The sequence below is a fragment of the Elephantulus edwardii genome, unplaced genomic scaffold (assembly GCF_000299155.1).
Source record: "Elephantulus edwardii isolate Elephantulus edwardi_28Jun2011 unplaced genomic scaffold, EleEdw1.0 scaffold00238, whole genome shotgun sequence".
Taxonomy (NCBI): domain Eukaryota; kingdom Metazoa; phylum Chordata; class Mammalia; order Macroscelidea; family Macroscelididae; genus Elephantulus; species Elephantulus edwardii.
The window spans coordinates 289,664-303,644 of NW_006399988.1; the positions used below are offsets into that span (position 1 = coordinate 289,664).

Here is a 13,981-nt window from a genome sequence, read left to right on the forward strand (position 1 = left end):
CTGTGATGGGCCATTAAGACAGTTGGACTGTGAAAGGCTTGTTGATTAGCAGAGATGCTTGACTCCTATCTGGAGCAGCTGGCTTCGTTAATTGAAGGTTTATGGCACAGACTGTGAGAGGTTTCTCGTTCACTGGATTTCATATAGCCCAAGAGTTTGCTTTTTAAAAAATATTTATTTACTTTGGTTGTTTTTATAAGTTTGCTAGTCTATAAGTTACATATGGCCCAGGGACTATGCCCACTGCACTAGATGAGTTAAGATTCTTTCTCATCAGTTAACTTTTAAAATTGTAACCATAGGTAGAAAAATGTGTAAGCCTTTCTATAAACTGGAACTAATGAACTTTGTGGATGTAAATTATTGAATGAAATTATGTTGTTCACCATGAATTAATTTAGATGTCCTGTGGGTGGCTTATTTGGTATACAGGTGTTTGTAATAGGCTGATAACAGCTTTTGAATTAATGGAACTGTGTGTTGCTGGTCTGATGTGACACTCCCTGTTTGGCTTTTAGGTTTTACCATTTCTTGCTCTTGGTGTTGGCGTGGATGATGTTTTTCTCCTGGCACATGCGTTTAGTGAAACAGGACAGAATAAAAGAATCCCTTTTGAGGTAAAAGGAAAATGAAAGAAACCTTTTGAGATTGCAAAGCTCCCTGGTTCTTTTTGGCTTTATTTTCCACAGTGGGATCCTATGTCCAATGATACTTTATTGACTTAAAGTGCCCTTGAGAGTAAACTAAAAGAGTCTAAGGTATTTGCTGTGACTGGTACCTAGAGCATAACAGTTTGGGGTGGTGGTAGGAATATAGGAGTCCTTGGGTGGTGCATATGGTTAATCATCGGAGTTTGGGAGTTCAAGTCCATCCTGAGGTTGCCTCAAAAGGAATGACCTCATGATGTACTTTCAGAACATGACTGTGCCGTGGAGCTTCTCCTCTTAGTCTCATAAGTCGCACATGACAGTTTTCTCTTTGGATGGTGATAATCTTTAAGAGCACATGATTGTATAGAAATACTAAACATTTTTGTCATTTAGTAATTTTGGAAGGTTAGAAAAATTCTTTCTTGCCCTCTAACATCACTTTAAGATACCAGTTGCATTATTTATGACATTTTTCATCATCTGTGGAGACCTTGCCCTGTTCAACACTAAGAACTGTGGTTTCTTTCCTTAGGACAGGACCGGGGAGTGTCTTAAGCGCACAGGGGCCAGTGTGGCGCTCACTTCCATCAGCAATGTCACAGCCTTCTTCATGGCAGCCTTGATCCCCATCCCTGCTCTGCGGGCATTCTCCCTTCAGGTCAGTCTCCAGGAGCTAAATCTGAAGTGACAGAGTGCTATCCTCATGTGATCACTTTTTGCCGTAGGTGCTGACCTCACTGGCATTTGTGATCGATCTGTAGGACATTGATTGGCTGATTTCCGAGAGTAGATGACTAAGCCTTTCTGCTACTATGACTTGTTATTCTTGGTGATCCTGCTGTTTTTTTAAATGCTAGTGACATAGCATCATAGCAATATGCAAGCCACTGCAGTGTGACAAACTTGACAATTGGTAATGGGTTTATAATTTCCCTTAAACTAAAATGATACGAGGGCCACTCCATTTGGAAAGTCAACAGACTCCTACTCTGGTTGGCCTTGAATCCTCTGAATTCTTAGACAGTGCAGCCAGTGTTCTAGTTGCCACCTGCTTCTAAACACCTGGACCCAAACATAAGACACGTTTTCTCGTTTTCCACAGAGCATCCCCAACACAAAGTATCTGAAGGTAGCATACTTTCTGAAGAGGCCACATAGAGCCTCTCAGTAGCTGACCATGCCAGTGGTTTTGCACCCTTAGGTACTCCATTGTGAAAATCTGGGGCATCCTGAAACTGGGGTACAGTAGAGGAGGAGGGCTTTTTGACCCATTTGTAGCCTAGTCTTTCTAATCCTGATGTGTTTCAGAATTGTCTTATAAAGGTTGTTGCTAAAGTTCTTGATTAAACAGCTGTCATGGAGCTTTTGAAAGAAAAGTGAAAGAAACAATATGGTATATAAATCTTGAAATGGTTAGATGTATCTAGGAAACTGTTTTAGTGTTGACTTTTTAAGCTTACATTCATCCAGCGTATTCATGTTGCTTCACTGTCTTTAATCACCAAAAGAAGTGATTACATATAGGAAGGAGTTAGGAAGAGAAATTGGCAAATCATGAGTCAGCTTTCTAGTAAACATTTTATTGTTTCTAAATTGTCTTATTTATTATATAAGAGGAACGTTTCAATAATGTATTTGCATTTTCTTACTGGTCATGGCCTAGATACCTCTAAGTTACTCTTTCTGTGTTTGATATGTTATTGTGTACCTTCAAGTTGGAATCAACCCATAACTGACCCTCCACCTGGTATTCAGAGGCAGTAAATTGCACTGGAGGTGATTGCCCATCCTTTTCCTGCCGAGCTGCTGGAGGATTCAAAACATATTCCTTTGTATTGATAGCACACCTCCTTATCACAAAGCCACCAGAGCTCTTTGATAAGCTAGATTTCACTATTTTGTTTAAGGTAATTATGTCATGAAAAAAAATCATTGCTGATTGCTGGGACCACTAGACACTCCTCCAGAAATTACTTTTAAAAGGTTTCTGTTTATTAGGAACATATTTGATATTTCATAGACTTATTTCTTTGGAGCTCTGTAGCATTGTTATTTATATGTTGTGCTGCTCACCGAAAGGTCAGCAATTCCAGTCTACCAGCAGCTCTGTGGGAGAAAGGTGGAAAAGTCTCCCTGGAAAGATGGATGGTTTCTAAAACCTGATGGAAGGTGAGTCCAGCTCATGTGTTTTTATGTATGTAATAAATACATGAGTAGGAATCAATCAAACTTATTACATATATTAATTTATTTCAGATTTTATATTGGTATGTGAGCAAGTAGTAAGTGAATAAATTCATAAAGTTAAGGGAACAAAAACCACCATCAAAGATAAGTACTTTTATTGCTATGACTAAAATTTAGACGACCTTTTTTGCACAAGCATGCATTTGGTTAGCACTTTTTTATACTTTGTTTACTATGTAGCAGGTCTTATTAATGAACTATTTTACTTTTTTGCTAGTCAAACCTTCTCCTGTCTTTCCCCCTTCATTTCCTGCTTGCCTTTCCCCCCTCTCTTTATTTCATCTTATAGTGCTGAAAGAAGTCTAAGCTGCACTGAATGCACTGACAAGAAGGAAGGCCCAGGAATGGGTGGGATAGCAAGTGTGGTATTTTGGGATGCAGACACAAACCTGGATATGCCCACTCATCTCTGCCAACAAATATGGAAGACAGCTACCTGGACAGCTGACTTTGAGAGATTCATATTTGTTCCCATTTAAAACAAAAGGGATTCAGCAGAATATAGAAATTATCCAACAGTGTCATTATTACCACATGCAAATAAAATCTTACTGAAGGTTATTTTTAAAACCACCAGAATAATACATCAACAGGTGACTTCCAGAAACTTCAAGTTGAGGGGTCTTCCTCTCCGTCACCATCCCTCCGTATTTCCAAACATGATGTCCCTTTCCAAGGAAAAACTTCTCCTAGTAACATGCCCAAAATATGTAACATGATGAAGCTTTATCATGCTTCCCTCTAAGTAGCACTTCAGAAGAGGCTGTGGAACAAGGGATATCGTTGCTCATGCCAGATGGATTTTGACTGAAAGCAGAGAATTAAAAAGAGGTTTTCTTTTGTTTTATTAACTACTTCAAGGTAGTTGGGTGGATCATAACAAATTATGGACAATATTGAGAATAGTAGAAATTTCAAAATACTTAATAGTGCTTAATCAAGAATAATGAAAATCCCAGAACACTTAATAATTCTTAGGTGAAACCGGTACATGCACTAAGATGCAGTTGTCTGAACAGAATGAAGACACTGTATGATTTAAAATCAGGAAATGTGTGCAGGTCTTCTATTCACTCTATATTCTGAGCAAATAATTTGAGAAGCTGAGCCATATAAGGAAGAATGTGGTGTCAGAATTGGAGGAATACTTAACAAACTGCAGTATGCAGATGACACAACCTTGTTGTAGAAAGTTAAGAAGGCTTGAAGTGCTACTGTAGAATATCTCATACAGTCTACATTATGGGTTACATCTCAACATCAAGAAAGAGAAAAATCTCTCCACCACTGGAGCAGTAGGCAACATTGTTATTTCATTTTACTTGGATCCACTATAAACACTCATGACAAAAACAGGCAAGAATTCAAAAGACACAGGGAAATCTGTCAGGGATCTCTGCACAGTTCTAAAGAGCAAGGATGTCATATTAAAGGCATTGGCATGATCCAAGCCATAGTCTTTTCATTTGCTTCCTATGCATCTGAAAGTTGCGAAGTGAGTAAGGATGACCAAAGAAGTATCCATGCCTTTTGAGTTGTGTAGTTGGAGAAGAGTATTGAATATACAACAGACTACCAAAAGAACTAACTTATCTTCTTGAAGAAGTATGTCAAGAGTGTCCCTCAGAGGCAACGGCATTGAAATGTTATCTCTCTTACTTTGGGCATGTTTCAGACCTTGGAAGAGAGACATCATGCTGGGAAAGCATATGAAAGGAAAACCCTCAAGAAGTTGACTTGACATAGTGACAGCAGTGAGCTTGAGCAAGACAGAGATCTTGAGAATGGCACAGGATAGGGCAAGGGCTCAGATTTGTTGTTCATAGGATCGCTGTGGTAGTAATTAGTTTTATGGCACTTAACAACACTAGCAGCACTCTGGCTGAGTATCTGTCCAAAAAAAAGAAAAGTGACTAAAAAGAGAAAAGACCAAGGATTTTTTCTTTTTTTCATACCCATCAGAAAGTTTCTACGGTTCTCTTATATTCATTCATTGACAGTCATTGTCAAGGTCAAGTTCGAGTATCTTCGAATCTGGAGGCTTCATCTTACAGCACTATGTTTTGTATAATGTTCTTACAGCCACAGAGCTTTTATAAATTACAGGCGTAAATGAACATGTTGCCTCTTTTGAATGATTAGGAGTTTTCAAGGTGGATTAAGAAAATAAAGGTTAGGTACTTTGGAGTTGGAGACTCCTTGATTATTGTGGTTTGCAGGGAATTAATAACTGAAGGCTTCTTACCAAAACTTAAGCCCTTTGTTTTGATTTTGTTGTTAGGTGAGTTGAGTACAAATCAGAGCAACCCTTTGAACAACATATCTGAGCCATGTCCAGTTTTTCTGCCTGCCGTCCTCACAATCTCTGACACTGTCAAGCCCATTGCTTCAGTCACTGTGTCAGTTCACCTGGTTGAGGGGTCTTCCTCTCCTTTGCCATCCCTCCATCTTTCTAAGCATGATGTCCCTTTCCAAGGAAAAACTTATCCTTGTAACGTGCCCAAAGTATATGATATATGATGAAGCTTTATCATCTTTGCCTCCAAGTAGCACTCTAGCTGCACCTTCTCTAAGACATATCTGTTCTTTTGGCAGTCCATAAGATATTCACTGGTTCAAATGCATCAGTTCTTTTATCGTCCTGAGTCATTGTCCAGCTCTCAAATGCATAGCAAGTGACTGAAAAGACCATGACCTGAATCACGTACACCTTAGTCCTCTAACTGTTATCAGTGCTCCTTAGTAATTTGAAGAGGTTCCTGAGTACAGACTTGCCCAAAGTAGTGTATCTCCTGGTGTCTGGACTGCTTGGTATCAAGTGTATTGAGTGTGGATCTAAGTAAGAAGAAGTTACTGACAATTTCACTCTTTTTTCTATCAATTTTGGTGTTGCTGATCAATCAGTCTGGTGGCGAGGCTTGATTCTTTTTACATATCCTTGTCTTTTTTTCCTCTCTGAGACATTTACCTTCTCTCTGAGACATTTACTTTATTTAAAAAATTTTATAAGCAGTGCTTTGTAAAACCTTGTAAGAGTTTTGTATTTTTTTTTCCTCTTGTTCGCTTAGCACTTAGATGTTAGTTTTCTGTTGCTTTTTCCTTTCCATGTTGTTCAGAATGGGAGAGCCAATCTGTTCTACTGCCTTCTATTGACTTTCTCCGAATAACAACCCAATTTTGTTGTTTTTATTAACTTAGTATACTTGTCAAAGCACAATAGTATCTCATCCATGTTTATTCTAAGTTATGGAATGACTTTTGAGTCTGTTCTTGTTTGTTCTATGTACTAACACTCAGGAATTTCTTTCCTGCTAACTCCCCTCAGTCTGTTATAGTCTATGCTGCACAAAGCAGGCTTCTCCAGAGACTTCTTGGAATGTGCCTGTTAAACTCCTCAGGGAACCTGAGGTTTGACATTTTATTTCATATTTTATAGGTGATATTTTGATACACTCAGTACATTTTATATACAGAGTGTCTAAGTTGTAAATCAGAGCCCTGTGAATGCTTAGAAATGTTCTGAAAGGAAAATGCTTCATTTTGTTTTAAATTAAAATAGTTTAAGTTCTCTGTTGTGCCTTTGTAGATTTGGCTTGGTTTAGCAAGATGGTTTAGTTCCAATGTTTGTAACATAAGAGGTTGTGGAATTATTAGAGATGGAGAATTATAGTGTTGAACTCTGGTAGTGCTTTTCTGCTAATCAGAAGGTCAGTATTTTGAACTCACCAATAGTTACATGGAAGTAAAGACTTGGGATCTCCTTGTCAGACTACAGCCCAGGGAGCCCGTGAAGCAGCTGTTCTCTGCCTGGGAGGGTCACTTTGAGTTAGAATCAATGTCATATAAATCCAGACCAGTGATTTCTTAATGATGGGATTATGGGAAATCCAACATTTTCAGGATTAAACACTAATAGGAAAGGGAAAGACATAGGTTTAAAAACATCTTTGTTTTCAAAGAAAAGCTCTGATTAAAAATAATTGTATTGGGACCCTAAATTTCCTATTTTTCCCCCCCTCCTAGGCAGCTATTGTTGTGGTATTCAATTTCGCTATGGTTCTGCTCATTTTTCCTGCAATTCTCAGCATGGATTTGTATCGACGTGAGGAGAGGAGATTGGATATTTTCTGCTGTTTCACAAGGTGTGGTATCAGGCTTTTGTTGGTTAGTGGCGGTGCTCAGGGGCTGCTTTCTATCTATAGGCTTAGAAAGGAATATATAGAAATATATAGTATATAGGCTTAAAAAGGAGTAACAGACTTTGTTTTAGTGTCATGGGAGTAGGGAAAATACTAGACTGAAAATTCTGGAGAATACTAGAATCTCCTTATTATACTAATCTCTTTATACTAGAATCTCCTGCCTCTCAGTTGACAATCTCATAATTCTTGCAATCTGATATACATTTCCCCCCACATTGTGAATCAGTATTGCTGACTATTGGGAATATGTCACATCTCTTTGAATTAAGGGAGAAAAAAAATCACCAGCCTAGAAAAAAAAGATACATGTTGGGTATAATTTTCAGGAATTGGGCTTTGAAGGACTTAAGAACATGTATCTTGCTTTTGTTCAAAAAACTTGGAAGTACTCATGTCCAGGTCCAGATAAACCAGGTGGTGTTTTTTGTGGTCAGGGGTGGTGGAGTATTTTTAGTTTTGTGGGTTTTTTTCCCCCCTAAGCCACAAATATGGAAAATGGATTAAGAGATGGTGGAAAAATTAAAAGTACCATTCTCCTGTTTTAATATAATAATTGTAATAATGCTCTTGCTTTTTTAGCCCCTGTGTCAACCGAGTGATTCAAGTAGAGCCTCAGGCCTACACAGAACCTCAAGGTCATACTCGCTACAGCCCCCCGCCACCGTACAGCAGTCACAACTTTGCCCATGAAACACACATCACTATGCAGTCCACAGTCCAGCTCCGTACAGAGTACGACCCACACACACAGGTGTACTACACCACCGCGGAGCCACGCTCTGAGATCTCCGTGCAGCCTGTTGTCATGACCCAGGACACCCTCAGCTGCCAGAGCCCCGAGAGTGCCAGCTCAACAAGGGACTTGCTGTCCCAGTTCTCAGACCCCAGCCTCCACTGCCTTGAGCCCCCCTGTACCAAGTGGACACTCTCCTCCTTTGCTGAGAAGCACTATGCTCCTTTCCTCTTGAAACCCAAAGCCAAGGTAACTACCAAAACAAAGACACTCATGATAAAATTAAAAAAAAAAAAAAAACAACAAACACAAAACCCACAGAACAGGACTTTATAGAATTCAATGGCTTTTTACTTTTCTTCCTTAAAAATAAATAAATAAATAATTCATTAAAACACGATAGATTTCAGGACACCAAAATGGTCATTCTATTCAGACCATTGGACTACTTAAATGAGCTCATCTAAAGAAATGAGTCTCTAACAATTGTTTCTATAAATTTGCACCAGTTCCTTCCATTTTTAGTGTCTTAGTTTTTCAGAGCTTGTTTAAAAATGTAGTTACTCTATTTTTATTTTCCTTCTGGACAAGCAAGCTATATGTACTGAACCAGAAATAATTTGATAGAAAGTGAAGTATAAGCAAAACAGCTTGTCTTTGTTGAGGAAGTGAATACTATCCTTCAGATCTGACCTTGTGTTTTATTCTTTTTTTTCCCCCCCTTGTGTTTTATTCTTTTGCAGGTTGTGGTGATCTTCCTTTTTTTGGGTTTACTGTGTATCAGCCTTTATGGGACCACTCGAGTGAGAGATGGGCTGGATCTTACAGATATTGTGCCCCGCGAAACCAGAGAATATGACTTCATTGCTGCACAGTTCAAATACTTTTCTTTCTACAACATGTATATCGTTACCCAGAAAGCTGACTACCCAAACATCCAGCACTTACTTTATGACCTTCACAAAAGTTTTAGTAATGTGAAGTATGTCATGTTGGAAGAAAATAAACAGCTTCCCAAAATGTGGCTGCATTACTTCAGAGACTGGCTCCAAGGTAAGGTGCAAAGGGGTCTTAACATCCTTTACACTGGAACATTGCTGGTCCAGCTTTTGTTTGCTCAGTGTCCACAGACTGCCTTTATTTACTTTCTTAGGCACAGTGGAGCTTTGATATCTTGACTTCTAAATGCTGCTTTCTAGCCATCTATGCCCTAAACCTGGCTGCTTTCATTTCTAAAATGACAAATAACTCTAAGTGACTATGGAAATGCATGTTACAAGAAACTGAGCCTCGTGCTTCTGATGTGCTATTTTATAATTCAAGTGTGGCTTCCAGTGTCAGAGGGTTGATGGAATGTCTATGCTAATTTGCTCCTAAATTATTAATTCCTACATTAGTAGATTTTTAGATTGTTGGTGGATATAATTTAAAATGCTATTTTAAGCCATTTTTTCATTTGTTGTATGGACCTCTAAATGCTGAATCTCATTTCACATTCTTTTTGTTGTGTTCTCTTGAGTTGGAACCAACCCCATAGCTGACCCTCCAGCAGGTTTTCAGAGGCAGTCAATCGAATGGGGGGAGATTGCCCTGCCTTTTTCCATGGAGCAGCTAGTAGATTGAACCACATGCCTTAGGGATTGCAGCACAGCTTCTTACCACCGGGCCACCAGAGCTCCATTTCATGTTGTTTCATAAATAATCCAATTTTGCTTTAAAATGCCCCTCTTTTTTATTTTTTACTATTTACCTTGATCTTAAGAACATTTATAGAAAATATTAGTCAAATGGAAAGGGAAAAGTTTCAATTTGCTCTTTTAACTGTGAATGTATTTTCAGTGATTTTTGAGAACAGCTGTTCATTTATTCAGTGTTTTACCCATATAAAGTGGAGGGTCAAGATAATTATCCAAACAATTTAAGCAAAAATGCTTTTACTGAAATACCTGAATAATTTTGTCCTTAAAAAGGCTTTGGCTTAAGTTATCCAAATGATTGTCTTAATTTCCCACTTAGACTTGTTTAAACATAGATTTTAATGCCTTTTTTGTCAGTATTCAGCCACCAAATATCTGCGTGAGTTTGAATGAAATGATAAACAACTTGAGTTTGATTAAAAATTGTTCAAATCTGGTCTTGTGTACTAGAATTCTGTTTATACGTATAATATGGTCATAAGCTTAGCTGAAAGTTGCTTCAGATTTCATTTTATATAATAGTTTTGAAGCCATTGCTTTTTCAATAGTTGAGAGGTTCCTGGCTTTTTGGTTTTTCCCCATTGGCCAAAGATATCCAAGTAACTTCCCACCAATTACAAAAAGATCTCCTGTGCACTGCCAGCATTTGAGCAGAGGAGAGGGTTATTGTAGAATTTATTTCAGTGCCATTAGGTGCTCCTTTGGAGGAGCAATATGGCATGGTAGACAGAGCTTGGGAAGTAGGCAAAGAGGTGTTGTTGAACTCTAGGAAGTACAAAGGGTTAACATTCTTATGTTGTTGTTAAGTTCCATTGAGTCATAGCGACTCTATGAACGAAACACCTGAACACGTATAACTTTCAGCGTTAACATTCTTTAGCATTGTAAATTATCTTCCTGCTGCTAACCCTTTAAAGAGCTTAAGCAGTTGGACTTGATGAGATTCTTTTTAAGAGCTATTTTTTCATTAATTGGTTACTAAAAGAATAGCACCAAACTTAACCAGGTTTGATCCTTTACTTTTACATTACCCAGGCAAGGGCTACAGCTGGCCTTGGAATTCCCCATCTTACTATTTGATATTCAGTGGAGCAGTTTGCAAAGACTGACCAAAAACTAGCAATGTTCCCTGTCCGCACTCTTTCTAGGCCTGTTGATTAGTTGATTTGGTCTTTGAACGTTTTCTCTGAGGAGACAAGTATCCTTATATCAGCTTTCTTCCATACTTTTTTGGGGGGTGGGAATGATAAGGGGGGCCTGTTGGGCCAGAGAAGTCTTTAATGACACACTCATTGGTTTTAAATGGAATTACTATCCACAACAATGTTTGTTTTTACCTTAACTTAGAAAAATATATAATGAGGGTGTGGTGTCAAAGGTTTATAAATGTCTTTCCTAGCCATTGATTAATGGTTTATTTTGTGATGAAATAGTACTATATTGAGAAGATAGGAGTAGGGTAGGATACATGTCCCACCCTACAAGAGGCCTATTTTTATAGCTCATGAGAGCTCAATGCCAGCTCTCTTTGGGATGTTTGCTTTCCTGGAACACAGTGTCAAGCTGTGCCTACCCTGTTGCTCACCAGTCTCTGCAGTACAGGTCTGCATCATTCACATCACGTGAGGCATTTCCCTGATGGGTCTGAGTCTCTGTGAGACTTTCTAGCACACCACCAAACCCAAGGAACATAGAGGAGTAAGGGAACTGAACAAAAAAAGGCAACAGTTGCTGTAAAAAATCATGGAGTGGTACAGCAGATCAGACATTTGGGATATAGTTGGCGTCCTCCTTTTTGTAACTAGTCTGCTACTAATTTCAGCAGAATGCATTATGAAAGCAGTTGATGCTGAGTGGTAGAATTCACTGCAGAATTTTACTGTAACATGTGGCTTTGGTGGAAAGTGGGTATCAAGAAACTGAGAAACCTTTGGTCTCTGGATGGGATAAGGAATATCCTTGAGTGAATACAGTTGATTATATTGCATTTAGTTGCCCAAGGCAAAAATTAACTCATGAGATATAAAGTTAGTGAACCTGACTCCTGAGAAGCTGGTTAATTGGATGCATAGAGAAATACCAAGTGATAAGGAAAGAGCAAACTTGCAATTCCTTGGTTCTGCTGTCAGTAGTGGCAGCAAATGATAGGGAAAAGAATATAGGAATTGAAGAATATAAGAAGAACAAAGCTGATGTCAGCACTAAACAAAATCCTTCCAGAACCGAGTTACATACCTTAATTTCAGGGTTTACCTGGAAAGAAAAAAAAAACATGCAAGAGCAACTGGAAGTACCCCTCTAATAGTCCAAGAAGCAGACAGGCTGGATCAAGAAACTTTTGTAACCAGGGGATATTGCATAGAGGAAATACCTATTTGTAGATCAATATTGGCAGCTTCCTGAGGAACCATTACTAAAATAGATTGTAAGAGTAAAAAGTTTAGGGGCAGCATCTGTGATTCTGAATGCTACAGAATGGAGGAGCATGTTTAGGTTAATGTAAGACCCACAACTATCTATAGAACAATTATGAATGATATGGTAAGATTCAGTTATCCAACAGATTAACTCAGAAGGGACAATTAGTTTGATAGATTAGATAAAATATGTGATTAGGTTTGCATATCCTTTAGAGGGAAACTGCTCCTCTCCCTATCTAAACAACAGATGGAACACTCTAGAGGAAGTAGCTTATGTTCTTTATAAGCAAGCAGTGTTGGAATGGCCAAATGGCACTTAAAGCATTCATTCATACAGACGCTGTAATGGAAATAGTAATTATGTGAGCCCCTCCAACATGGGCAGTTCATGTAGCTTTGCTACTGGATAACAGAAAGCTTTGTCAACTCTCTTGAAACAGTTTCCCCCTAAGGGATTTAGGGATACAAGAAATGCCAGGGTGATTCATAGGTGAATGAGAGGAAAACTATGGGGAAAAGATTTAACCTAGCAGGGTGAAGATTTTAAGGTGGTTACTCAAGAATGCAAGAGTGGCATCCACTTCCTAAACAAGATGCCTCTGGAAACTCTTAAGAACTTTGATAAGTATCGATAGTTATATAAAGGCTTTTTCTTCATAGGGTCACTATGAGTCATGCTCTACTTGAAGGCATTCGAAAACAGCACTCAGAAATGGGATGAGTATAGTGGACATTGATGGAGTTGAGGCAAAGGTTCTAAGACAGCACTACATGAGAATGGGTAGACTAGTGAAGGCTCCCCGTGTTCCCCTCACAGCAAGAAGGCCTAAAAGGTCTGTTCTATTCATCCTAATTGTGAGGTAATTAGTGATGGGGGGACCCACCTGAGATCACTTGAAGCAGAAGTTTAGCTAATTGATCAAGATAGGAATTGACAGGAAGGCCAGGGTCTTCTGTTCCAACCCCTAGCAGGGGACCATGGCCATATATACATGTGTGGGTAAAAGTGCCTGTGTGGAGAAGAAAACTTCTTGGGTCTTTTGGACACAGAAACCCGATATACTGTCATCCCAAACCTGTTAATAAAATCTTGATAAACTTAATATTAGGAGGAAACAGGAACGCAGCAGTTGCTGGGACCAAGGTGAAAGTCTGGATAAGAACTGGAAATTAAAAACATGTTGTATGAAGTAGTTGCATCTCCTTTACCTGAATGTATTAATGGTATGGATATGGTGTCTAATTGGGCAACACTCCCTCTACCAAGTATTGTAACTGAGGGCATTGAAGTTTGCCCTGACTGAGGCCAGTGTTGTTGATTGGACTTGCTAAATGGGAACCATTACAATTGCCTGCGCACAGTCGTGTGGTTAATATGAAGCAATATAGGACCTTGTGGACAAAAGGAAATAACTGTGTTGATTAAAGACATGATAAAGACAGGAGTGTTGGTGCCAACAAATTCTTTTCATAATAGCCCTGTATGACCTGTAAAAAAGGGAGATGGCGTGTGGAGGTTTACTATAGACTTTCAAGATCTAAATAGTCTACTTGTGGCTTCAGCAATCCCATACATGGTATAAATGGTGCAGAAAATATAGCAGATCAAAGGAGATTTGTACTCTGACAAATCTTGCAGATACTTTTTTCTCCATTCCAATGTTGGAGCGAGCTGCAGTTTGCTTTCACAGGGAAAAGATCTTAGATTACTTTTACAGTCTTACCACAGGGTTATTTAAATTCACTGGCGTGTTGTCATAGCCTGGTTAGAAGAGACTTGGATTTGGTCCAGATACCCAGTGTAATTTTACATTGTTGTTGTTGTTGTTATGTGCCATCGAGTCGTTTCCGACTCATAGTGACCCTATGCACAACAGCTCTAAACCCTGCTCTGTCCTGCGCCAACCGCACCGCCTCTGACACACCCATCCCAATTACCCCAGTCACCAAATTAATCCATCTCATAGAGGGTCTTCCCCTCCTGCACTGTCCCTCCACCCTCCCAAGCATGATGTCCCTCTCCAAGGACCCG

The 13,981-nt window shown here is 39.0% G+C and overlaps 1 protein-coding gene across 3 annotated transcripts in view; it reads left to right on the top strand.

Moving 5' to 3' along the window:
- The window catches only part of PTCH1 (patched 1), a 72,511-nt gene that overhangs the window by 34,982 nt on the left and 23,548 nt on the right, over positions 1–13,981 (top strand). For all 3 annotated transcript variants that reach the window (XM_006898866.1, XM_006898865.1, XM_006898867.1), the window contains exons 11-15: positions 519–617; positions 1,183–1,308; positions 6,921–7,039; positions 7,679–8,081; positions 8,576–8,885. In XM_006898866.1, the coding sequence (XP_006898928.1) occupies positions 519–617; positions 1,183–1,308; positions 6,921–7,039; positions 7,679–8,081; positions 8,576–8,885 (1,057 nt within the window). The remainder of the gene's footprint in view (positions 1–518; positions 618–1,182; positions 1,309–6,920; positions 7,040–7,678; positions 8,082–8,575; positions 8,886–13,981) is intronic.